The following is a 27,110-nucleotide window of genomic DNA, read 5'->3' as shown; positions in this document are numbered from 1 at the left end:
CTTGGAATTCTTCTTCCCCATTTATGCTTATAACTCAAGGTTTTTTTTTTTTTATGTTGTCCTAAATTTTATGTATGACCTTTTCCCTTGTCTTTAAAAAATATCTTTTAGCTTTCCCATAAGTGCAGTGAAATGTGTGTCCTTACACATATAGACTAATTAGTCCATAAATGAAAAAGAAGCACAGTGTGGTAAGAATGCCAACACCACCATTTAAGGACTGTTTTGCTATTTCATAGGAATGGCTATGTTCAGTGGATGGATTATTAAACATGCTTTTACAGCATATAATACACTAGTGGTTCTCAACCATCCTAATGCTGTAACCCTGTAATACAGTTACTCATGTTGTGGTGACCCAAAACCATAAAATTACTTTTTTTTTGGCACTCTTATAGATTGTAATGTAAATATCTGCATTTTCTGATGGTCTTAGGTGACCCCTGTGAAAGGGTGTTTGACTCTCAAAGGGGTCATGAACCACAGATTGAGAACTGCTGGCATATGCTGTTAGCGGATGGTAGAGGTGGGCTATAGGAAAGAATAGTGCCAGAGGACGCTACTGTACCTGTTTGCTTGTTCTGGTTTCCAAGCCATTGTTTAGATGTGAATTTAAGTTAATATTCACAAGCATTAGAGAATAAGTTCTAAGGCCCAAAGGAAGTAGCAAAATAATCACCATAAAAGTTTTGCTAGTTTTCAGGAGGAGCTTCCTCTGGGTGTGGCCTTAATGCTTTCACTAACACCATCCAGAACCTGAGTTGTACATAGAAGAGAACGAGGATGGATGAGGATGGATGAGGATGGACGAGGATGGACGAGGATGGACGAGGATGGATGAGGATGGATGAAGGAAGGACACTTTGGTAGTATCACCACATCTAGAAGACAGTTTACAGCAGTACACAGGGGACTATATGTATGTTTCTGGTAAAGTACTTGTTTTTTATTGTGCACAAAATTTATTCCACAACACCTGAATGTTATAACTGTCCTAAGGAATATCATATGGTTAAAAGTAGAGATGGTAAATATAATAGAACTGACAGAAAATATTCCTCTTGAACATAGAGTTATTAAGCCACATATGGACACCTTAATTAATTCACTTTGCTAGACTAGCTGTCGAGGGGCAGATAAAGTGTCACAATGTGAGATCTGTTGTGTTAAGAATGACATTCTGAGACTCCCTGTGATAGGTGAATCTTCCAGCTACTTCATAAAAATACATATATTAGGCAGGAAAATGCCTTCTTCTTCATATTTTTAGCATATGGATCTGATGATAACCTTTGGAACGCTGTGCTTATTGTGGTTGGTTGCTTTGTATTTCCTTGTATACTGAGCATTGAGAGAATGCAGAATTTTAATTGTAAATTTGCTAGTACTTCTGTCTGGAGGCCTGCTGACATCTTTGTCTTCTGTTACATTTTTATTGCCAAGGAAGACAGAATTACATTTTTCCTAAAAGACTGAGATGGCATGGTGTATTCTTTGCTGCCAAAATGCTCATGTAGCATGGGATTTTTTAAAATTGGTGAATATTCACAATGTGGGGGGAAAGCACAGTATGCACTGCACAATCCCAATTACCTAAATGTGTGCCTACTGGCAGTATCTAGAAGTCCAAATCAAGCTGAGCTGCATGTGACTGGAAGACTGGTTCTTGATTTCTTGAGTTTTATTTTCTGTAATGCATATATTAAAAATAAAAAAATTGATATTATCTCTCAATAAGATGTGAAGCTGGTGAAACTCTTTTTTCATTCTGCAGGATGTGGTATTGTCTTATTGGCTGTGTTATTTGCCTTACTGATGCTTTTCAGAGTTTAATGAAGTCCAATTTATTAATTGTAGATCTAGAGCCTGCACTATTGCTATTCTGTTTAGAAAATTATCCTTTGTACCTATGCATTCTCTTCTACCTGATTTAGTGTGTCTTGTTGTATGTTGGAGTATTAGATCCACTTGGACTTGAATTTTGTGCAGCATGATAAATACTGATTATTTTCATTATTTTACATGCAGACATACAGCTAGATAAGTATCATTTGTTTAATATGCTTTTTTTCATTGTGTATTTTTGGCTTCCTTATCAAAATCAGCTGTCCATAGGTGTACGGACATAGTACTCGGTCTTTGATTAAAATATATAAATAATTCAAGAAACTAGGCATCAGCAAACTACAAAATCCGATTAAAAATGGGATATAGACCTAAACAGAGAATTCCCATTAGAGGAATCTTAAATTGCCAAGAAACATTTAAAATGTCTAACATCCTTAGCCACCAGGAAAGTGCAAATAAAAACCGCTTTGAGATTCCATCTTATTCCTCTTAGAATGGCAGATCAGTAGCTTATGTTAGTGAGGGTTTGGAGAAAGGGGAATACTAAATTGCCAGTGGGAGTGCAAACTTGTATAGCCACTATGAAAATCAATATGTCAGTTACTCAGAAAATTAGGAATTGGTCTACCTCAAAATACAGCTATGCCACTCTTAGGCATGTACCCAGAAGATGCCCCATCTTACCACTAGGGCACTTTCTCGACTACGTCAATAGTGGCTTTATTCATAATAGCTAGTAACTAGAAACAACCTCCATGTCCTTCTACCAAAGAATACACAGTATTATCCAGCTGCTAGAAAAAAATGACATCATGAAATTTGCAGGCAACTGAATGGAACTAGAAAAAAAAATCATCCCAAATGAAGGAACCCAGATCCATAAGGGCAAAAATGATCTGTACTCACATTTAAGTGGACATTAGATGTTAAGTAAAGGAAGCTCACTACAATCCACACAGTCAGAGAAATTAGATAAAGGGAAAAGATCTAGGGAGACACATTAATCTCCCTGGGTAAAGAAAATACATTTTGTGGGTGTACAGGAGGTGGGTAGGGATAAAATCAGGAGAGATTATATGAAAGAAGGAAGTATATATATATAGAGAGAGTACATGAAAGGAAACCAAAATAGGTGGGTATTTAGTATGCAATGTGGAAACCTAGTGTAGTGGAAACGTCCTAGAACCTGTGCAGGTTGGTTACTCTAGGGAGGAGTCCTATAAATGCAAAATATAAACCCTGAACTGAACCTTATGCAACCAGGCTAGGTTCACCTTCATGGGACTGGGACACCAACTCTTCCCCTAAACCTATGACTCACAACCCCTTCTACATAAGATGTGCTGAGGCAGTGGTGGCTCAGAGCTTGTAGGAGCAGCTAACCAATGACTGGTGTAATTTGGGGCCTATGACACAAGAGGGAGTTCATGCTCAACACTGCCAGGGTCTGGAAGCTGAATGGCTCATAGACCTAAGGTAGAACAAATATGACTGACAAAAAACAAAACAAAAACAAAACAAAACAAAACAAAACAAAAAAACAAAAAAAGGAAAAAGTCAATGAGATGATTCCTAATTCCTAGTGATATTCTTCCATAATCATAGGTCAGTGCCTAACCCAATAATCATCAGAGAGGCTTCCTACAGCAGCTTATGGGAGCAGATAGAGAGACCCACAACCAAACATTAGGGGGACCACAGGGAACCCTGCAGAAGAGAAGGAGGAAGGATTGTAGGAGCCAGGGGAGTTGTGGACACAGTTCACAGAGCCAACTCAGCACACTCACAGGCACTCCCTGAGAGTGAAGCAGCAACCGCACAGCTGGGTGGACCTGTGCTTGGCCCCTGCATACACGCTGTGGTTAGACTGGAGTTTTTGGTAGACATCTGACAGCGGGAGTGGGGTTGTCTCTGACTCTTTGGCCTGCTCATGGGGCCCTTCTTCTCCTGAGTTGCCTCATCCAGACTTGATATGCAGTTTTATGACTAGTCATTGCAGCTCTTTATGCTGTTTTTGGTTGATATCACTGAGAGGTCAGCTCATTTCTGAAGGAAAACAAAGTAGCAATGATACTGGAGGAAAGAGGAATTGAGGAACCTTGGAGGAGGGGAGCCTGAAGTTTGGATGTATTATATGAGAAAAGAATAAAGAAAATAAAATAAATAAATAATATTTATTATCTCTCTCTCTCTCTCTCTCTCTCTCTCTCTCTCTCTCTCTCTCTCTCTCTCTCTCTCTCACACACACACACATGTACACACGCACACATTAATACACGTACAAACTCAAAATAAAGCCACTCTAGGAACCACCTATAGCATTCTTGGTTATGTATCTGAAGTCAGCATACAAACAGCTAACTGTATAACTATTTTTATGCTGAAACTCTTCAAAGTAATGAAGATCTAAAATCAATCTAAGTTCCCATTAACATGTTAGTGGAAAGAGAAATTATGGCACATATTTTTATAATAGCGTCCTATCAGACATAAAAAGGAATGAAATTTTAGAAAGGAAATATAAGAGGGTATCATAGTTTTAAGCAAAAAATTGCAGACATCAGACAGGAATAACAAAAGGATTATAAAAGATTGTAAAAGAAGATAATGTCAAAGCAGTGCTATATACGAATGGGATGGCTGCTCAGTGAAAGATTAAAGGACAAACAAGAAAAGGTAGAAAGAGGCGCTGGAAAGTTGTCTCAGTGGTTAAGAGCACTCATTGGCTGCTCTTCCAGAGGCCCTGGGTTCAATTCCCAGAGCTCACATGGCAGCTCTCAACTGTCTGTAACTCCAGTTCCAGATGATCTGAAACCCTTACACCAATGCACATAAAATAAAAACAAAAAAGAAAAGGTAGAGAGGAAAATGGCATGACAAGTTGATTATATATGTAATTATAAATTACTAAAATGTACAGTATATAGATAAAAGCATCAAATGTCACAGTTAATGTATATAATTTTTGTATATAATTATTACAGCAATTATTTTAAAATGAAAAGTTGTCACTTGTTACACATACAGAAATACATTCATAAATTAATTTGACCATTTGATAGCTTTTGAGAATATCCGAGACATGTTGGGTAAAGGGCAGTCTAATTGGTAAAGCTGATAGGAAACTAGGAAACCCACATGCAGAAGAATCAGATTAGGTTTCCCTATTCCAAGAAGAAAAAAAAAATGAAGATGATAAAGACTTAAGTGTAAGACTAAAAGAAAGACTAATGAAAATATGAGAATAGTCTAGGATGTTGCTTCACACAACTAATGAATAGGTACGCTGTTGGGTAGGAAATTGTGTGGGAGGATATACGATGGAAGTGTTCAATCCATGTTTGCCTATGAGTATGTACCAAAAGTGCAGACAGTAAAAGTACTCACAAACCGAGACTGGATAATACCACCTCTTTCACTCACAGCTGAACAATTTTCAGAGGGAGAAAGACAGCCTATACAATGCTTTGTAAACCTATACCTCTCTGCAGACACATCTGACCACTTAAAAAAGAAGCTCCTCCCACCAAAATTGCCAGCTGCATTATTCTATGGGTACTGACTGAATCAGCCAATTAGAAGGTAGTTTGTCAGGCACAGAATGTTTATTTGGAGAAAACTGACAGCCGTATCTTGTATCATCCCATTAGGTCCCATGGCTTCTCCAGCCATGGGGCTCTCTCTCTCTCTCTCTCTCTCTCTCTCTCTCTCTCTCTCTCTCTCTCTCTCTCTCTCTCTCTGTGTTTATGTCTCTGTCTCTGTCTCTGTGTTTATGTCTCTGTCTCTGTCTCTGTCTCTCTGTCTCTGTCTGTGTCTGTCTGTCTGTCTGTCTCTCGGGTTTACATCATACCAAGTATAAACTTCCAACCCTAAGTGCCACAATCATAGTATCACCCCATAATTCAGAAAACATTCTGGAAGAAGGGGTAGAAAGAATTGAAAAGCCGGAGAAACCTGAGGAGGGTGGTGTGGAATGCTAGCTTCCAGTCATGACAGTTATTGTACCCTGGAATCTATAGAAGGTGTGATTAACTGCACAAGACCTCCACAAAATTGGAACTGCCACACCTTTTCATGGAAGCAGGAGAGACTTAAAAGGCCCTACCCATCTCTGAAGTTACTGTTGATGGGCGAGAGAAATACATTAAAGTAGGATAGCCATTTGTAAGGTCCACATGCTCCTGTAAACAAGCGAATAAAACTTACCAGGTTACAGAAAATGACATGAAAGAAAGAAGAGAGTTGGGATGAGAAAAGGGACTAAAAGGAGTGGAATATAAGCAAATTGCATTTTGTACATGCATGAAAATTATATAATGAAACCCATTTTTCTATAATTATCATATTTTAATAAAGTCCTTAAAATACATTTTGAAATATTACAAGTGCCTTTAGCAAAAGAAAGGAAAGAAGGCTAAATGAGAGAAGAATATATTTAGAAAACATTTATTAGTTAAGAGTTCAACATGAAGTATTTAAAAATCACACAATTCAACTGTGACAAAATAATAATAATTGGATTAAAAATAAATAATCTGCTTAAAATCAACAAAGGTTCTGATCAGAAAATCCTCAAAAATATAAACAAATAAAAGATATTAGAACATATTATCCAATATCACTAATTCAATGATCATAAAGATAATACAAAAATGAAAATTGTAATAGAATATTAATGTATACTTCTAAAAAGTCATAAAAATATAATGGACAATAAATATTTATAAAATAGTAAATATTTGAATTTACTAAGTTAATTCAACATAAGTTGAATATAACATAAGTTAATATAATATTTATAAAAAGAACAAAAATAATTTTCTCAAAAATGAGAAACATAAGATTTATTAGTCTCATTTATACATGTCTATCCAACAGATATTAAATCAATGCATCAAGATTTTTGTATATTCTCATTATTTTGGCAGAATTAGTTTCAATTGTGTGTAGATTTATGTAAATGTTTAAGGTGTACAGATAAATGTGGTGTATCTAATGCAGAAATATACAGGCACATGGATAAAATAATACATTTGTTACAACATTGATAAATCACTTTATCATTAGGCCATGTAAAATGAGAATCAGATAAGAAGAGAAATGTGACATGCATTTTCTTATACTTGGATTTTAAGTAGTATACCTCATACAGAATAAACAGACTATCAGAGTTTAAGGGAAGGTTGTTAAATAGATGTTATTTAAAAAGGTCTAGTTAAACAACAATAACTTTAAGAGATCTATTTATGGCACATGTATACTATACATGTATATAAACAGCTCCTTCCAAAACAGAAAACTGTCAGAGTATTGAAAACACTTGCAAAAGCATATGTGACAAGCATCAAATATCAAGATTATATAGTGGATGGATTCATGGCAAGGAAAAGTACAATTTGTATACTTGGTAAAACTGATGGCAAAACGTGAGCTGGGGGTTGGATAATAGGTAAAGGAATAGAGATTCTGTAGAGAACAACCTTCTGTGCTCGTGCAAATTTCGAAGGAGCAGACTAATAAAGTGTACAACCAATTATAAAAAGAATCACAGGAATGAAACAACTATATAGAGATTTCATGTCCAAACTCCAATCATCATTTCATAAAGAAAGGCATTAAATATAAAACTAAGTATAAGGCTTGCATAACAATCCACCACAACCTCAGATTCTCCCCTGAGAAATCATAAAACTAAGAAACCATGACCGCACTAGCAGTGTGTAGTTAGCTAGCTTTGAAGTACCAGCTATATTGTTTTCTTGATGAGCAGGTCTTAAGTCCAAAGAGTGAACTGCGGACTCTTCATACATACAAAGAATGTGCACCACTTTTGTTCCTTTAAGGTTATCATACCATGCTGGTCTTCAGTGTGGTTGATGACTCTCATGGGAGTCACAGCTAGATAGAACTGTTGCTTTTCTATCTCTGTTGGAAGTTTGAATAGTACCTTCACATATCATGATACTGAAGGAGAACATGCAGCCATTAATTTACTAAACCATGATAATTCCTATTAACAGTTTATAAGTATGTGTCCTTATACCTACAGATAAGTGCAGTCTTCACTATTCATCAAGGCAGCTTCTCTTTGCAACTGTCAGAGAACATTACGGAAAACCACAACCAACCAAGTATAAGTTGTCATGCCTGGTACGAATGGATGCACCTACAAAACATCTCTAAACCCAAGATTCAGCAAATATTGTAGAAAAAAAAATAGAAGGAAAATTTATGAGATACAAAGCATCAGAGACTGTGAGATTGTGTCTTCAGGTAATATCAGAAGTAATACCAGAAGTGACAACCATAAAGGCACTCCAACATGACTGCCCAAATATGAGTTGAACAAGGATGACAGGAGTAAACATGTCAAACTATAGATAGTTTCTTGTAACTATAGACAACTGAGAAAGATCTGGGAGCAGAAAAGGTGGTCTTTCCAATGGAAGAGCACACTATGTCAAACGTTCAGCTCTGAAGAATACAAACACATAATATCATACAAGTTGAACTGATTATATTTATAAATACACCCACACCCCCTCTCTCTCTATATATACATTTGCAATAACAGTTAATAAAGAGGACATGAATTTGAAGAAAAAGGGGCAGGTTTGGGAAGGGAGAAATAAGGGGAGGAATAGAATTAGAATATTATCTCAAAAATAAAATAAAAATTAATAAAATAAAATAATTTTAATAAAATTAAAATAAAAAATAATACATTGTTTTCAGGATGAAAACTCATATGTTAAATGATAATAACAACTGATATGATAACAACATTGGTGTTAGTTTTTCATTACATTTCATTTAGGGAAAACAAGAATACTATCAAATTAAGGTGAAGCACAGTAACCTTTAAAACATTACTTAAGATGAACTTCTATGAACTCATGAGTCATAATTCATATCGAACTTAGAATATTAAAAACCATAAGAACATATGTAAACTTTAAACACCATGCATAGGGGGATTAAAATATTTTCTGTGAAAAAATATACAAATGCAAACGTACATATACTTTCAGAATAGTGTGCATTAGGCATATGACTTGTGATAGAAAAAGACCCAGGAGAGGTATGTTCACAAAACTTGCCTTACAGTACTCAGTATGAATTTAGTTCTCATGTCAATTATCCATGAAGTACAAGAAGAAACTCTGTCTAAAAGTTCTCCAAGGGCCCCCTTCACATCCTTGTTTCTCAGGCTGTAGATGAAGGGGTTCAGCATGGGGCTGATCACAGCGTACATCAATGAGGCGATCATTCTTCCCTGGGAAGAATGGAACATGGAAGAGCTGAAATAAACTCCAAATCCAGACCCATAGAACAAGGCGACCACACAGAGATGAGACCCACAGGTGGAAAAGGCCTTGTTCTTACTCACAGTAGAGGACATTCTTAGTAAGGATGAGACAATCTGTGAATAAGACATAAGAATTCCTGTCATAGGAATCACACCTAGTAGGGAAGTCACCACATACAGAAAGATGGTATTGATGTGGGTGTCAGAGTTGGATACCTTGAGAACTTGAGCCAGTTCACAGAAGAAATGTGGGATTTCAGTGCCTCTAGAGAAGTTCAGTTCCTTCATTAACAGAACATGAATTATGGAGACCCAGAACATGATGATCCAAAACATCAGAACCAGAAGGATACACACCCGACGGTTCATAATAACAGTGTACTTGAGCGGGTGACAGATTGCTACAAAGCGATCATAGGCCATTAAAGCAAGTAAAAAGTTATCCATTCCAGCGAAAGTATTAAAAAAATATACCTGGGTAAGGCATTCTATGTAGGAGATGTCTTTTCTCTGTGATTGCATGCTCACTAGCATCTTTGGTATTGTGGTTGAGACGAAGCAGACGTCAATAAGGGACAGATTGGAGAGGAAGAAGTACATTGGGTTGTGGCGGTGGGAGTCAGAACTGACAGCCAGGATGATAAGCAGGTTCCCGAGCACCGTGACAAGGTACATGGACAAGAACAGTCCAAAGAGAACAGGTTGCAGTTCAGTATCATCTGAGAGACCCAGGATGAGAAATTCCGCTATCAGTGTGTGGTTCTCTGTTTCCATGTATCTTTTGTATCTGCTAGAGATAATTTAAGGATGGTTTTCAAATAATATTCACTGGCGTGCCCCAGAATAACCCTTGGAGGCTTATCTTTCATTCAAACAATGAATGCCATTTACTTAACCAAGTAATTTTCTTCACTATTTAAAAACAAGTGTAAATCTTCTTTTTTTTTTTTTTCAAGACAGAGTTTCTCTGGGTAGCCTTGGCTGTCCTGGACTCACTTTGGAGACTAGTCTGGCTTCAAACTCATAGAGATCCTCCTGCCTCTGCCTCACAGAGTGCTGGGATTATAGGCATGCACCACCACACCTCATCTGGCTAATTACTATTGCTTTTAATTAATTCAAATATCTCTCCCCTTTATTATCTAAAACTGCTATTACTGGAATTCTTCAGTGTGAACTTATATAGATAATTTATTCTTTAATAAATCCTCCAAAACATTTGAAATGATTTAATTCCTTTTACTTTATAACTGTAATAATTTATTTCTTTTAATAGCTTGATAATATTCACTAAATGAGATTTCTCCACTCTTATTTTCATGAGCTTTTCCCCTCTGAGACTTTAATTGCTTTCTACTTCATGATGTTGCAATTATTATGCTTTATGTTTAAAAATACCTTATGAACAATGTATTTCAATGGGTGTTGGTTTTTATTATTATACTATTATTGTTAGTATTAATCACTTTCTTATAATAATTATTTTGGGTACTTAAAATTCAAAAAGTAAATGTCGAATTGTGATTTACTTAGAATTACTGTGTCAGGTTTCTTAAACATAATTTGGGTTCATTCATTGACATCTGTATAAACTTGAGAAAATTATGAGAACTCTTAAGTTTGTCAGGAATAATAATCATTGAGAGATTGTGTTACATGAAGCAGCAGAAATTGAAAATAAATTTATTAATATAAATACAATAGATGTTCCTTCCATTTGAAAACCATGAACCACTTAAAGTTAATGAGATTTCCCAACCTCCTTTTTTTTTTCCAAATAATTGTTTCCAAGTGAATGTCTCTGGAAAAAAGAAAAGAGAACGCGGTCTACGTAGTTAAGAGTAGGAAACAATAAAGCACACCATCGTTATAATAAATCAGGGGGTGCATTTCCATATGTGCTTATATGTCCATAGATAGGGGTAGGGATACATTGTTGTTAAACCAGGAGCACTAATGGTCAAAATATACAATTAATGACTATGATCACAAATATTGAAACACAATGTAAACCAAATTATCATAGAAAAAAGAGAGATTTATGATTTAATGTTACTTAACTTGTGACAAAATACCTGCAAAATAATAAAGTAACTCATCCCGTGAGAGTGAGAGAATGAAAACATCATCTTCTCTGAAAAAGGAATGTTTGAGCAGAGGCAAAAATATAATAGACAACACACACACACACACACACACACACACACAGAGAGAGAGAGAGAGAGAGAGAGAGGCACACAGGCTGAGAGAAGAGTACATAGTTACTCTGTGATGTAGGGATCTGATATTGGTGGGGAAATTGAAAGGCCAGTGAAATAAGAAGCAAAGGGTGAAGGCATCAAGGAAAGGTATGAGGTTCATGAACTATCTTCTGAATTTTCTTTATGCCACTGTAACACTGATTAATTCATATTCTTTATTAGTCTGACATCTTGATTGTTTTGTATCATTGTTTGTATTTTTGGAGAATTGGATTTTGCCTATTAAATTTTAGGACCTGAATAAATGCAAATGTTGGAAGTGAAGTAAATATTGATGAGAAATCACATACAAAGAGAAATCTTCCAATATTTTGTATGCCTGAATGTAGGTACATGAAAGAATAGTGAATTAAAATAAAAACCACCATACATTTAAAGGGAGTAACACTGGGTGAACAGGAGAACATAAATCTTGAAATGGATTTTGAATAGTTATGAAATATAAAACTAGGAAGTCTGACAGGACTCTGCAAGTCACACAAAAGAGTGGAGAATAAATAGATTCTCTTCAGAAAAAAAAATGTGAGAAAATCCCCAATATTTCAAAGGTGGAGAGATGGAAACAGAATAAGATCTGGAAAATTGACTCCATTGAAACTGCAGTGCCTTTGAAGTACAGAGTGTTTATAACAATGCACTACAGGGGCACCTTCTAGCTTGCACTATTCTAAGAGCCTAGCACGGTACATGCATCCCCTCTGCTTTCAACACCTGCCCCACCAGCCCTGACCAGAGCATACCAGCTCTTCCAGTATTTGTTACTGAAGGGTTTTCTTCTCAGTTACCTGTTCACAGAAGAATCAGATGAGTTCTCACAGCACAGACATTGGAAATAGGGAGAAACGGATGAGAAAGAGCATTATTAAATTGTCATGTGTCCCAGGGCTTGAATTCTCAAAGCTCCTCATTATTTAAATTGTTCTATTGTCTTTACACTCTCCAAACTCAATCCTTGGGGTACAAAAAAGAAAATTAATAATTGTTAGTCAATTTTGTGTTTATGTAGTTAATAGCAAAGGGAGATTGATTTATTTTCTCTAAAGAAGAACTCTTTATGTAGATTTGGTTAAAAATCATCCTATGTCCCTAAAGGAAATGTTAATTCTACAACAAACAATGCAAAGAAATCTGAAAATTTAAAACAATATACATTATATAAATAATGTGTACTCCAAATAAGTATTTTAAAGGAGTATATTAATATTAACAATAATAGTATAATAATGAAAAACATCTCCCCTTGAAGTATACTGATAACAAGTTATTTTAAACATAATCATAGGAATCAATATAAATTTAGAAAGCAGAATGAAAAACTTATGACTATTATAGTGGGAAAATCTCATTTAGTGATATTATTGAGCTAATAGAGGAAATTGTTACAGTTATAAAGAATATGGAACTAAATAGCTTCAAATGTTTTGGGTGGTTTATAAAAGAATGAAAACATAACAAATTTAAGAGCATTAGTAGGTTTGAGAAATACTACATCCACGGCATTACAAAGGAAAGTAATGTTTTTTTTTTTGTACTATAAACTTCCATGGTTTATTTTTCAGTTTTTAAATTAACCATTCAGTTTGACAGATAAAATCATGTCTACATAGTCCGTGCAATGTCAAGTCTAGAGGTGTTTTATGTTATTCATAAATGAAAAGTGAGAATTAACATATTTACAAAGTTACTATTTTATATAAGAATACTACTCACGAGTCATATTTTAGAAATATATTGCTAATTATATTTATGCAGCTGTACGTACTACTGTACATTTCTCTAGTCTAAATGTGATTTTGTCATATTTGACAAGTGTCTGTCTAATATGACCCTCCAATAGTCCTGACCACTGATAACCCCCTCTTCTATTTCTCTAGGATGAACTTAAAAAGGTGCAAATATCAATGACACCATGTGGGATTTTCCTTACTGTTTTGGTTTATTTCAAGACAACCCCTCCACACACAAACACACATATTTTTCTGAAATTCTAATTTTTCTTGTGATTATACTAAACAGATAATACAATAATTTGGTATTTGTTAATTTTCTTTTTTTTTCTTTCTTTTTTTTTTTTTTACAATTAGAAACCAGTATTCAGCATGGAACTGGCACACCTGTGGTAAACACCTTAATTCCAGCACATGGAAGGCAGAGGCAGATGGATCTCTGAGTTTGAGGCCAGCTTGGTCTACAGAACAATTTTGAGAACAGCCAGGGCTACATAAACAGAGAACATAAACAAATAAACAGAAAACAGTGTTCAAGCAATCCCATTACTCCACAGATTTCTAAGTGTTTTTTAATATTTTAGTATTGATGTATTTTGATCTTACATACTGGTAATCTTTACTTTTATATTTCTATTTTTACACATTAACTCAACTTCACAGGAAAAGCTTCAACAACATTAAACATTCTATAAGACTGATTAACATATAAATTATTGTGGAGTATTACACTTTTGTATGTCCACAGTCAAATTGTCTTGGCTGTCTTAGCTTCCTAAACAGCCAGTTATTTTTCACCACTGTGTGATCTAACATTCTTGTGTTTATAAGATAAATCACTTTGAATGTATAAACAGGTCCTTAGCAATTTCAAGCTGATAAATGCTGTTGGTGATAATCTCCAGAGGCTTCTCATGTTACTGAGAGTTCCATTTGTAGCACTACTATTTTATTTTCTTTACTAAAATCTTTCTTCATTCAACATCTCATTAGTCTACAGTATGGTCTTTCTTAATGCGTTCAAGTTATTTTTTAAAATCATTTGATTGGAATTCGTGGATGTTAAAAAATTATTTCTTTTTTTGGCACTGCAATAAATAGTTTCCTTAAGAGTTTGTTCTTGGGGCTGGAGAGATGGCTCAGAGATTAAGAGCACTGGCTGCTCTTCCAGAGGTCCTGAGTTCAATTCCCAGCAACCACATGGTGGCTCACAACCATCTGTAATGGAATCTGATTCCCTCTTCTGGTGTATATAAAAACAGAGCATTCATATACATAAAACAAATAAATAAATCTTAAAAAAAATAGTGGTAGAAAGCTTACTTAGCATAGAGAATAGGTACCTGGGATCCACACCCAACACATACAAAAAAAAAAGTTTGTTCTTAAATAATTATAAACTTGGCACCCTATCATCTGTGCCCTACTCTCTATCCCAAAGCTCTGCCTGTTTTCCTGGATGCCTGATGGCACCAGGGTTACCAGGTGAGATTCTCCCCCAAACTATTGCCTGCCAAGTCCCTTAAAAGCACACAGTAGTGGTAAACTTTCCCTTATACCCTTAGCTCCATTTTATGTCACACGTTGCTGCCTGATATCCTGGAGGCCCACCAACGCTAGGGACACCATGTAAGACACACCTCCCAAGTCCTTGCACATTACATCCCTGAAAGCACACACAACAGTGGTAAACTGTACCCCTAAGCTGTGAACTCCATTTTGTGGGCCACAACTCCACCTGCTTTCCAAGAGGCCACTCAAATACTTTAGGACCCAGGTCATGCTGGTACAAGGGACCCCAGAGACAAAGTTAGCACTCAAACTCCAGAGGCTATGCAGTCTACAAAAATTTCAGTGGAGAAACCATAATGGACCTGGAGACTCACTAGCAGCAGAACCACAAGGAACTAAGGCAAGAAGACGGAGAGAAGAAAAAAACCCTAAGAGGAAAAATTTGCAAAACACCTATATAACAATGATGAACTCAGAAATCAGAATATAAGTCTATAGTAACCACAAAACATAAATGGTTAGAGACAAGCATAAGAACACAGTAAACAACAGTCAGATCAATATTGCACAATCAGAGCTCAGCTATCCTACTCAAACAAACCTTGGATCTCCTAACATAGTTGAAGCACAGGAAAATGGCCTTAAATCCAATCTTATGAAGATGATAGAGGCCTTTAAAGAGGAAGTGAATAAACCACTTAAAGAAATACAGGAAAATACAATCAAACAGGTGAAAGAAATGGATAAAAGCAATAAAGAAAATACAAACTGAAGAAATCCTGGACATGGAAAACCTAAGTAAGATAATAGGAATTACATCAACCATAGACTACAAGAAATAGAAGAGAGAATCTCAGATGTAGAAGATACAAGAAATTGATACATTAGTTAAATAAAAATTTAAATCTAAAAATCTCACACAAAACACCCAGGAAATCTAGGACATAATGAAAATCCTCAACAAATGGTGCTGGCCAAACTAAATTTCCACATTTAGAAGAACGCAAATAGATCCATATTTATCACCTTGCAGAAAATTCAGGTGCAAGTGGATCAAAGACTTCAACATAAAACATAAAACTGAACCCGATAGAAGGGAAAATGAGGAATAACATTGAACACATTGGTAAAAGAGACAGTTTTCTGAACGTAAGACTGATAGTGCATACACTAATATACAAAATTAATAAACTGGACTTCATGAAACTCAATAGCTTCTGTAAAGCAAATAAATGCCCCCCCCCATTGGATAAATCACCGGGTTACAGAATGGGGAAAGATGAGATGGTTACCAGCTCTGTATCCAGTAGAGGAATAATATCCATATATAGAAATAACTCAAGAAATTAAGATATAAAAAAACCCAAATAATCCAATTAAAAACTTGGGTACAAATCTAAAAAGAGAATTTTCATTGGAGGAATCTCAAACAGCTGAGAAATATTTAAAATTATTCAACATACTTAGCCATAAGACATATGCAAATCAAAACTATTTAAATATTTTATCTTACATTTGTCAGAATGTCTCAGAACAACAACAAAAATGACAGCTCCTACTGGTAAGAATGTGAAGCAAGGATAATAGTCATCCATTGCTCATGGGAGTGAAAACTTGTAAAGTTAATATGGAAATCAATATGGAGGTTTCTCAGAAAATTGAGAATTGATCTACTTCAAGATCCAGCTATAGTACTTCTGAGCATACAGCCAAAGGATGCTCCATTCTACCAAAAGGACACTTGCTCAACCATGTTCATTGCAGCCTTTTAAGTCATAGCCACAAATGGGAAACAACCTAGGTGTCTTCAACCAAAGTACAATGTGGTACATTTACATTATGGAGTATTACTCAGGTGTTAAAAATGAGATCATGAAATTTGTAAGCAAATGGATACAATTAGAAAACATCATCCTGAGTACAATAACTAATATGTAGAAAGACAAATGTGTAATTCACATTTAAGTTGATATTATCTGTTAAGTAAATGATAATAAAAGTTAAATCCACATACTCAGAGAGGTTGGGTAAAGAGGGAGACTAAAGGGGGTACTCATGGGTCTCACTGGGAAGGAGAAATAGAGTAGATTTTGCAGGTCAACTGAGGGCAGGTAGGATGTGGGCAGGTTGGATCATTTGTTGGTAAGGGATGAAAGGAAGAGTGTGAGAAGAGACAACTGGAATTGTAGGATCTTGGGGGGTTGTGTGGAAACTGAATGCAGTGGAAACTTCCTAGAGTCTAAGAGGATGCCCTAGTGAGTACTCCTAGTAATCGAGTATATGGAGTCTGAACTGGCCATCTTTTTAATCCTACAAAACTTCCAAAGTAGGCTCAGAGTTGCACTTGGTAGAGTTGTCGGCCAAGGGCATCCATGGAGATTCCTAAACAATTCAGGATTATCCAAGGACAGAGGGTAATTCCTAGAAAACTGACAGCATGACCCATTTCTGAGAGCAATGTCCACACAGGTCATAAAACATGAAGAGGTTAAACTGGTGTCTGCATGGACCCTTCACAGCTATTTCTAGTCTCCTTGGTATAGCAATGTACTTTGCACGGTACTGAAAAAAATATGGACACCAACCCACCCACAAAACCTGTGACCTACAAACTGTCTTTCATGCAAAATGTGCTGGGGAAATGGTGGTGCAGAATTTATGGGAATGACCAATTAATATCTGGTTTTACTTGAGGCCCAGACCATGAGACGGAGCCCATGCCAGCCTATGTTCCCAAGCTTAGGAGCCTGTAGAAAAGGGGGAGAAAGGGTTACAGGAGTCAGAAGGAACAAAAGAACATGGCACACCCATTCAACTGCACAGGGCTCATATGGGAGGACAGTGAGAGAGTATCTCTGAATTTTTTGCCTGCTCTTGGAACACTTTTCCTTCTACATTATTGCCTTGTCGAACCTTAATATGAGGGCTTTTGCCTTAGCTTATTTTATTTTGTTATGTCATGTTTGGTTGTTGTTTCTAGGAGGCCTGCTCCTCTCAGAAGGGAAAGAGAGGAGGAGTGGGTCTAGGTGAGGAGAAGGGGAGGTCTGGGAGTACTGGAAGGATGGGAAACTGTGTTCAGGATATATTGTATGAGAGAAGAATATATTTTCAATACAAAATAAATAAATACAGGTTTAGGGTTAAATGACTCTCTGATCCTCATGGGGCTCTTCATGACTTAAAAACTTTTATAATCATGTTTGTTTTTAATTTATATATTAATTTTATATCCTAATCATAGCCCCTCCCTCCTTTCCTCCTGGTTTTCTCACTTCCAACCTCCTTCCATCATCCTCCTCTCCTCCTCTCAAAACAGGGATCTACCCACCAACCCACTTCAGCACATCAAGTCACGTCAGGACTGAGTTTATCCTCATCCACTGAGGCCAAACAAAGCAGCCTTGCCAGAGAGAAATGGTGAAAGCAGGCAAGAGTCCATGCCATAAACAACACCTACTAAACTTACTAGGGAACTCACAAGAAGATTAAACTGTCCATTGATTGCACATGTGTGTGGGGGGGGCAGGCCCAATTCATGCATGCTTCTTGGTTGGTGCCTCTGTCTCCACAAGCCTTGAAGGTTCTAGGTTAGTTGACTGTTGGTTCTCTTCTGGCATCTTTATCCCCTCCAAGTCCTTTCAACACCTAATGCTCGGCTATGAATCTCAACTATGTGTTTTGTTTTGAGAAAAGGCTTTTACATAGAGAATATGACAAACTGTATGCACTCCCAGCATACTCAGGAAATCAAGTTTATTCCTTCTCAAGGCTCTGATGGACCCACTCTCACCAATGGACAGACCATTAAAACAGAAACTAAATAGAAAAATAATGAAACTCACAGAGGTAATGTATCAAATGGACCTAATACATGTCTTCAGAAATTTTCGCATTAACACAAAAGAATACACTTTCTTCTCAGCACAACATTAAACCTTCACAAAAAATAGGCATATATTTGGTCACAAAGCAAACCTCAACCAATACAAGAAAATTTATGGACCCATTTTTCTTTATCAGATAACCCAGGATTAAAGCTGGATTTCAACAACAGCAGAAATAAAAAAAAAAAAAAATGCCAATACACTCACAGAAACTGACCTGTTCAATGATCACTGGGTCAGGGAAGAAATAAAGAAATTAAATACTGGGCTAACTCACTCAGGATGATCATTTCTAGTTCCATCCATTTGCCTGCAAATTTCAAGATTTCCTTGTTTTTAATAGCTGAGTTGTATCTCAGAGTGTAAGTGTACCACAGTTTCTTTAACCATTCTTTGACTGAGAAACATCTAGGTTGTTTCCAGATTCTGACTATTACAAATAAGGCTGCCTTGAACATAGTTGAGCAAATGTCCTTGTTGTGTGGTGGAGCATCTTTCAGTATATTCCAAGGAGTAGAATAGGTGGGTCTTAAGGTAGTCCCATTCCCAATTTTCTGAGAAAGTGCCAGATTGATTTCCAAAGTGATTGTACACATTTTCACTCCCACCAGCAATGAAGGAGTGTTCACTTTCTCCACATCTTCACCAGCATGTGCTGCCACTTGAGTTTTTAAAAAAGATTTATTTTATTATTATGTATACAGTGTTGTCTGCTTGTTTACCTGCAGGCCAGAAGAGGGCACCAGGTTACATTATAGATGGTTGTGAGCCACCATGTGGTTGCTGGAATTGAACTCAGGACCTTTGGAAGAGCAGGTGGTGTTCTTAACCATTGAGCCATCTCTCCAGCCCCCACTTGAGTTTTTTTTTTTTTTATCTTAGTCTAGATCCCCTATTCAGATCTAGCCAATGGACAGCACATTCGACACAGTTGGGTGTAGAGCAGGGACCAACTATGTCATGAACTCTAGTGACCCCTCTTTGACTACTTCCCCTTGGTGAGGAGGCCTGGTGGCACTCAGAGGAAGGGGAAGCAGATTATCCAGTTGAGACCTGATAGGCTGTGATCATATGGTGGGGAAGGAGGTCCCTTTCCTTCACAGGCCTAAGGGAGGGGAATAGGGTGAAAGAGGGAGGGAGGGGGGAATGGGAAGATACAAGCAAGGGGATGATAATCAGGATGTAATCTGAATAAATTATTTAAATAAAGAATTATAAAAAAATAAAGACTTCTTAAAAGTCAATGAAAACAAAGGCACAGCATATCCAAACTTACGGAACACCATGAAAGCTGTGCTAAAAGGAAAGTTTATAGCACTAAGTGCCTTCATAAAGAAATTGGAGAGATCCCATACTAGCAATTTAACAACTCACTTTAAAGCTTTAGAAAAAAAGAAGCAAACACACCCAAGAGGGGTAAATAGAAGAAAATAAATTTAGGGCCAAAATCAATAAAATAGAAAAAAGAAAGAAATACAAAGAATTAAAAAACAAACCAAAACAACCAGGAGCTGTTTCTTTAAGAAAATCAACTAGATAAACAGACCCTTAGTTAAACTAACAAAAAGGAAGAGAAAGTATGCAAATTAACAAAACCAGAAAGTAAAAGGGGGAACATAGCAGGATATACTGAAGAAGTAAAAAAAAAAATCATTAAGTTTGTATTTAAAAAGCCTGAATTTCACAAATTTCTAAAATATAAAACAAATGAACATTTTGTGATATTTTACTTACCAAAGTTAAATAAAAAACATTTAAACAGTCTTATATCTCCTAAGGAAATAGAAATACTCATCAAAATTCTCCAAAACAAACAAACAAACAAACAAACAAACAACCTCAAATGGTTTTAGCACAGATTTCTACCAGACTTTCAAGAAGAGCTAATACTAATACTCCCCAAATTATTCCACAAAAAATAAATAAAAGAATCATTGCCAAACTCATTCTATGAGGCCCCAGTCACTCTGATACCTAAATAACAAAAAGAGTAAACAAAGAGAATTTTAGAATAACTTCACTCATAAATGTCAATGCAAAAATACTCAATAACATATTCACAAAACAAATCCAACAAAAATTAATGATCAATAGGCTTCATTCCAGGGAATTAGGGATGAGTCAACATACAATAATCCAACAATGTAATCTACCATAAAACAAATTGAAAAAAAAATCACATGATTATCTCGTTAGATGCAAAACCAAACACTCCTTCATTATAAAGTCTTGAAGAAATCAGGGATACAAGGCCCATAGGTAAACCCAGTAAAGCCAATAGCTAAGATCAAATTATACGAAGAAAAGCTGAAAGCAATTCCACCAAAATTAGGGATACAACAAGACTGCCAGTCTCTCCATATTTCTTTAATATAGTACCTAAAGTTCTAGCTAGAGCAATAAGACAGCTAAAAGAGATCAAGGGGATACAAATTTGAAAGGAAGCAGTCAAAGTATCACTATTCACAGATGATATGATAGTATACATGAGTGACAAGAAGAATTCCACCAGAGAGCTCCTATAGCTGATACCCACCTTCAGAAAAGTGGCTGGTTACAAGACTAATTTTAAAAAATCACAAGCACCCCTGTATATAAATGACAAATGGGCTGAGAAAGAAACTAGGGAGACTACACCCATCACAATAGCACAATAACATAAAATATCTTGGTGTCACTCTAACCAAGCAACTCTAACCCGTATCAAAAGAACTTCAACACTCTGAAGAAAGAAAATGATGATGGTGTCAGAAGATGGGAAGATACCACGCTCGTGCATCTGTAGAAATAACATAGTAAAATGGCCATCTTACCGAAAGCAATCTACAAATACAATGCAATCCCTATCAATACACAAACATAATTATTTACAGCCCTTGAAAGAATAATTCTAAACCTCATATGGAAAAACAAAACAAAACAAAAAACCCAGAATAGCTAAAACACTGATGTACAATAAAAGAACTTCTGGACGTATCTTCATCCCTGATGCCAAACTATAATACAGAATAATAGTAATAATAACTTTATAGTACTGGCATAGAAATAGACTGTTGGATCAATGGAATCAAATCAAAGGCCCAGAAATAAACCCACACACCTACAGACACTTGATTTTTGACAAAGGAGCCAAAGCCATACAATGAAAAAAGACAATATCTTCAATAAATGTTACTAGTCTAACTGGAAGTTTACATGTAGAAAAACATAAACAGAACCATATTTATCACCCTGCACAAAACTCATGTCCAAGTAGATCCAATTTTTAAAATGGGGTATATAGCTAAAGAGAGAATTCTCAATAGAGGATTTCGGTTAAAGACGTGTTCAATTTCCATAGTCATCAGGGAAATGCAAATTAAAATGCCTCTGAGATTCTGCTTTACACCTAACAGAATGACTAAGACCAAAACCTCAAATGACAACACATGCTAGCAAGGATGTGGGGTAAAGGAAACACTCCTACATTGCTGGTGGAAGTGCAAACTTGTACAACCACTGTAGAAATCAACCTGGAGGTTTTTCAGAAAATTGAGCATACCTCTACCTCAAGGCAGAGCTATACCACTCTGGCATATACATGAAAGATGATCCGCCATACCACAAGGACATTTGCTATACTATGGTCATTTCTGCCTTTTAATAATAACCATAATTTGGAAACAACCTACATGTCCCTCTGTCAAAGACTGGATAAGAAAACTGTGGTACATTTATATAATGGAATACTAAACAGCTATTAAAAATTATGAAATTTACAGCAAATGGATAGAATTATAGATCATCCTGAGTGAGGTAACCCAGACCCAAAAAGACACATGGCATACACTCACTTATAAGCAGATTTTCGCAATATATTACAGGATTAACACAACACAGTGTATAGTCCCAAAGAAGACAAGAAGCAAGGAGGACTCAAGGGCAGATGCTTAAATCTCACTCAGAAGGGAAAAAATAGACATCAGCAGTGGATGATTAGGGGAAACAAGATAGGAGAGAGAGAGACAGTGCAGAGAGAAATGAGGATGGAGATCAGACCTGGCCAGAGCAGGGGCAGGAGGACAGAAAGCCTGCAGTGAAAAGAGAGTCTGTGTGTGGGGTGTCTCTGTGACAATCTGGAGACCTAAGTCAAGGTAGACTTCTGGGAGGATATAAGGGGACTTTATCTGAGACTCCTAGTAGCAGGGCCTAAGGAGACTGAAGAGGACACTCTTTATCTAGTCAAGAATCCTAGTAGAGGAGGGGACCATCAAGCCACCCACAAAAACTTTGACCCCAAATTAACCTGCCTAAAAATTGCAGGGATAATGCAGAGATTGAGGGAATGCCCAGCCCATGCCTGACCCAACCCAAGACTCATCCTATGGGAGAGCCAACCCCTTACACTATGAATAGCACTCTTCTACGCCTGTAGGCAGGAGCCTAGAAGAATTGCCTTCTGAGAGGCTCTACCCGGCAGTGGTTGGGAACATGCTGAGACACTGTGAAAAACTGGCGATGTGTAGGGAGTCTTACGGAAAAGTGGGGGCAGGGAATAAAAGGATCTGGAGGCGACAGTATCCCCACAAGAAGATCAACAGAGCCAACTAACCAGAGACCAGAGGGGCTTGTGGACACTGAAGCATCAATCAAGGATCATACATGGACTGGACCAAGGTCCTCTCTGCTCCACAGATGAGCAGCTTAGGCTTCATGTGGGTCCTCTAGTAAGCCTAGTGCAAACCGTCCCTGATATGGACTCTGTTGCCTTTGTTTTGATCACCTCCCCTTGTGGGATTGCCTTGACAGTCACAGGGGAGGAAGACATGCTCAGTCCTTATGCAGCTTGATGAGCTGGGGTGGGTGTGTGGCTCACCTTTTCTGAAGAATATGGGAAGGGGGATGGGTGAAGAGGGAGGGAGGTTTAGTCTGGAGGAGAGGAGGGAGAGGGCTATGATCAGGATATAAAGTGGCCAAATTAATTTATTAAAAAGAAAATGTTATGATGTAATCAACTCATGTACAATGCAAAATATTGATAGAATATAATAATAACAAAAACTTCATCATTCATAAAATTTTAGCATTTAATAAGATAAAAGCAAATTTGCATACTTAGTATTTAGAGGTAGGTTTTATAGGTTTTCATAAGCAAAAAAATCATGACTGAAAATATTACAAATCAGAATATATAACTTTCTCATTGTTTTTCAGACTTGATAATTATTTTGAGTTAGTAGTCATTACTGCAAGGATATGTGAGTTACATAAATACATAGCAAAGATGGGGGGGGGTACATTCAACACCTCTTCAGAAATTGTTGCCAATTCTGCACTAATATCAAGTCAAAAAATTTTAGTGATTTAAAATTTTCTTTATTCTAGAGAAGTGTGGGGAACGGTCATCCTAGACCTCCGACCTCATAGTAAGAGTTACTCCATTCTGACTATAAACTATCTTTTCCAGTAAGACTACTGGTAAGATCAGGTAAAGGCCAGCTGCCGGCGAGGCCACTCTGTTCCGGGAACAGCAGTCAATGGAGCTGTTTGCTTGACTATCCAGACCTTTTACAACTTCTCACTTTCTGGAACTTTTCCTCCTTCTGTGGTTAGAGCAGCTGTAAAAGTAGATAACTTCTGGAACATTTTATAATTGGGTATCCATAGCGACCTCACTTATGCAAATACATCTGCCCCAGTAACCACCCATAAAAGCTCTGTGAGGATTTTCAATAAATGAGACTTGATCAGAAACCTGTCTTGTCTACATTTCTCGTGCCTCCCCTTGTCCCCCTTCCCCTCCATTTCTAGGGTCTCCCGTTGACTGTCCCGCGGGCCAGGACAGAGAAGTTCATACATGTATACAATGAAATATAAGCATATAAAGTTCTGATTTTCATTTTTTAAAATTAATTTATTCATATTACATCTCAATTGTTATCCCATCCCTTGTATCCTCTCGTTCCTCCCTCCTTCTCGTTTTTACCCTATTCACCTCCTCTATGTCTGTGACTGATGGGGGACCTCCTTCCCCTCTATATGATCATAGGGTATCATGTCTCTTCTTGGTAGCCTGCTATCCTTCCTCTGAGTGCCACTGGCCCTCCCTTTCAAGGGGACGTGGTCAAATATGGGGCACCAGAGTTCGTGTGAAAGTCAGACCCTGCTCTCCACTCAGCTATAGAGGATGTCCTGTCCACGGGCTAGATCTGGGTAGAGATTAGATGTCTACTGCACGTATTGTTCTTGGTTGGTGCCATAGTTTGAGCAGAACCCTTGGGCCCAGATCTGCCCATTATAAAGTTCTGATTTTCACATGACCCCTACCATCACTCTCTGTGTCTTTCATTATGTGTTCTCCACCCAGTTTCATAACTATATCCTAATAGTCCATTGAGTTCCATATTCAAGTTTGGGGCAAACTGTAGAGCATGGAAATACTATCAGTGGCCAGATGATGAAATGGAATGATTCTCTGTTCTTAAAAAAATTGCATACTGCAAATATCTGCTCTATGATGATGAATTATGTTAGGAAAATATTGAAAAATTTTACTTTCTGTAACTAAACCATGTGTGTTTCCATGTGTTCATATAGTAAAAGCATAATGATTTAAAACAAATTGAGTTCAATTCAAAGTATTTCTGGCTGTAATTTTTGTGTTTTATTGTATAAAAATGTGCAGTGCTAATTTTTAATGTTATATTTTTAGAAACAATGTCACAGTGAAGCTATAACATGTAACTTGGATAAGCATAGCAAGACACACCCTCATTCACTATATGTATGCTTTAATTTTTGATGATTTTCCTCTCCAAAAAATTAGAATTGTTACATTTTTCATGATACCATCCTCAGCTCTGTGACCCACAGCTTAAGAAAGTATATCATAAAGAAAGTGATCATAAAGGTAGTTATATTATGTTATCCAACTGACAATTTTCTGGAGAGCTTTCCTGATGTCTCTGTTCCTTAGGCTGTAGATGAAAGGGTTCATCATGGGAACCACCATGGTATACATTACAGAAGCCACCATACTTTCCCTGGAAGAACTAGAAACAGATGAACTAAGGTACACACCAAGGCCTGTTCCATAAAATAAGCAAACAACTGACAGGTGAGATCCACAAGTAGAGAAGGCTTTATACTTCCCATACAATGATGGAACTCTAAAAACAGAGGAAATAATTTTATAATAGGAGTAAAAGATTCCTGAGGCAGGGAGAAAACCAGTAATTATACTGACAAGAAACATGACAATGTTATTGATAGAGGTGTTAGAACAGGCAAGTTTTAGAAGCTCTGGAACATCACAGAAGAAATGAGGGATTTCTATATTAGTGCAAAATATTAGTTGTGACACCATCAGGCAGTGTACTTGTGAATCCATGAGGCTAATGAAAAAGGATGCCAAGACCAAACATCTACACAGGCGAGGATTCAGAATAACTTGGTAGTGTAGAGGGTGACAAATGGCAACCCATCGGTCATAGGCCATCACAGCAAGTAGTAGGCTGTCCATACATCCGAAAAGAAAGAAGAAAGATATCTGACTTAGGCAGGCTGCGTAAGTTATAGACTTGTTATGGGTCTGCATGTTTCTCAGCATTTTAGGGATTGTGGTGGTGCTGAAGCCTGTGTCAGACAAGGAAAGATTGTAGAGGAAGAAGTACATGGGGCTGTGGAGGTGGGAATCAGAGCTGATGGCCAAGATGATGAGTACATTTCCAAGCACTGTGAGCACATAGATGATCAGGAATAGGACGAATAAGATGGGCTGCAGTTCAGGGTCCTCTGAGAGTCCGAGGAGAAGGAATTCCACGGTACTTGTTAAATTATATGGCTCCATGGGGGTAAGATATCTTTTAAAAAGAAAGAGACTGTGCAATGAATTAATCTTGATAGAGGCAATTGACTGCGTGTCAGTGTTTTCTAAAGCAGCAATTCATAGGGAATCATTCATACATTAGAACTGTTAAGGTTAAGACATTATTTTCTCAGCAAAAGGATTCATGGGCTAGAAGCTTTGTCTTCTGTTTGGTAGTTACTTGTAGCGTTTAAGAAGTGCGATCCGTGATTTGAATGTAGATCAGTGTTAGCACTCTTGTCTAGTAAATGTAAGAACCTAAATCCAAATTCAACACAAACTGGGAATAGAGAAATGAAGGGGGAATTCCAAGGTACTTGTTAAATTATATGGCTTATGGGGCAAGAAAGGAAGAAAAGAGAGAAAACAAGAGAAAAGGAAAGGAGTCTCATGGGAAGTCCGCCAACTAGGAAATGTTCCTGATAGACATATTAAGAGAGTCCAGGTTCTCTGGGTTCCTCTTACAACGTACTATGATTTCCTCTCCAACACGACTTCATTTCTTCCATTCACTATCAGACCGCCATCAAAGCCAGTGCTACACTGTTTGAACTTATAGACTACCAAACCTGTGAGCTACATAAACTCCTTCTCCAGTAAAGCTTATCTGTCTTCGGCACTTTTGATAATAATGCAAAACTAACTCATGGACAATTTCTCAGTTGTGCAAACACTACCACCTTTCCTTCAATGGCCTTTGTCAAGATACCTTGTTTCTACATG

The 27,110-nt window shown here is 37.0% G+C and overlaps 2 protein-coding genes across 2 annotated transcripts; both read right to left on the bottom strand.

Moving 5' to 3' along the window:
* Positions 1 to 8,935: 8,935 nt before the first annotated feature.
* LOC127198145 (olfactory receptor 867-like) lies at positions 8,936 to 9,931 on the bottom strand. The gene has a single exon (XM_051155945.1). The coding sequence runs from the start codon at positions 9,929 to 9,931 to the stop codon at positions 8,936 to 8,938; it is 996 nt and encodes a 331-aa protein (XP_051011902.1).
* A 15,508-nt stretch (positions 9,932 to 25,439) lies between these two features.
* Positions 25,440 to 26,369, bottom strand: LOC127198149 (olfactory receptor 18-like). The gene has a single exon (XM_051155949.1). It carries the CDS (start codon positions 26,367 to 26,369, stop codon positions 25,440 to 25,442), a length of 930 nt encoding a protein of 309 aa, XP_051011906.1.
* Between the last annotated feature and the right edge of the window lie 741 nt (positions 26,370 to 27,110).

Source organism: Acomys russatus, chromosome 14, assembly GCF_903995435.1.
Source record: "Acomys russatus chromosome 14, mAcoRus1.1, whole genome shotgun sequence".
NCBI classification, from domain to species: Eukaryota; Metazoa; Chordata; class Mammalia; order Rodentia; family Muridae; genus Acomys; species Acomys russatus.
Note: the sequence above shows the minus strand (reverse complement) of the source record. Positions and strands in the feature narration are given on the sequence as shown.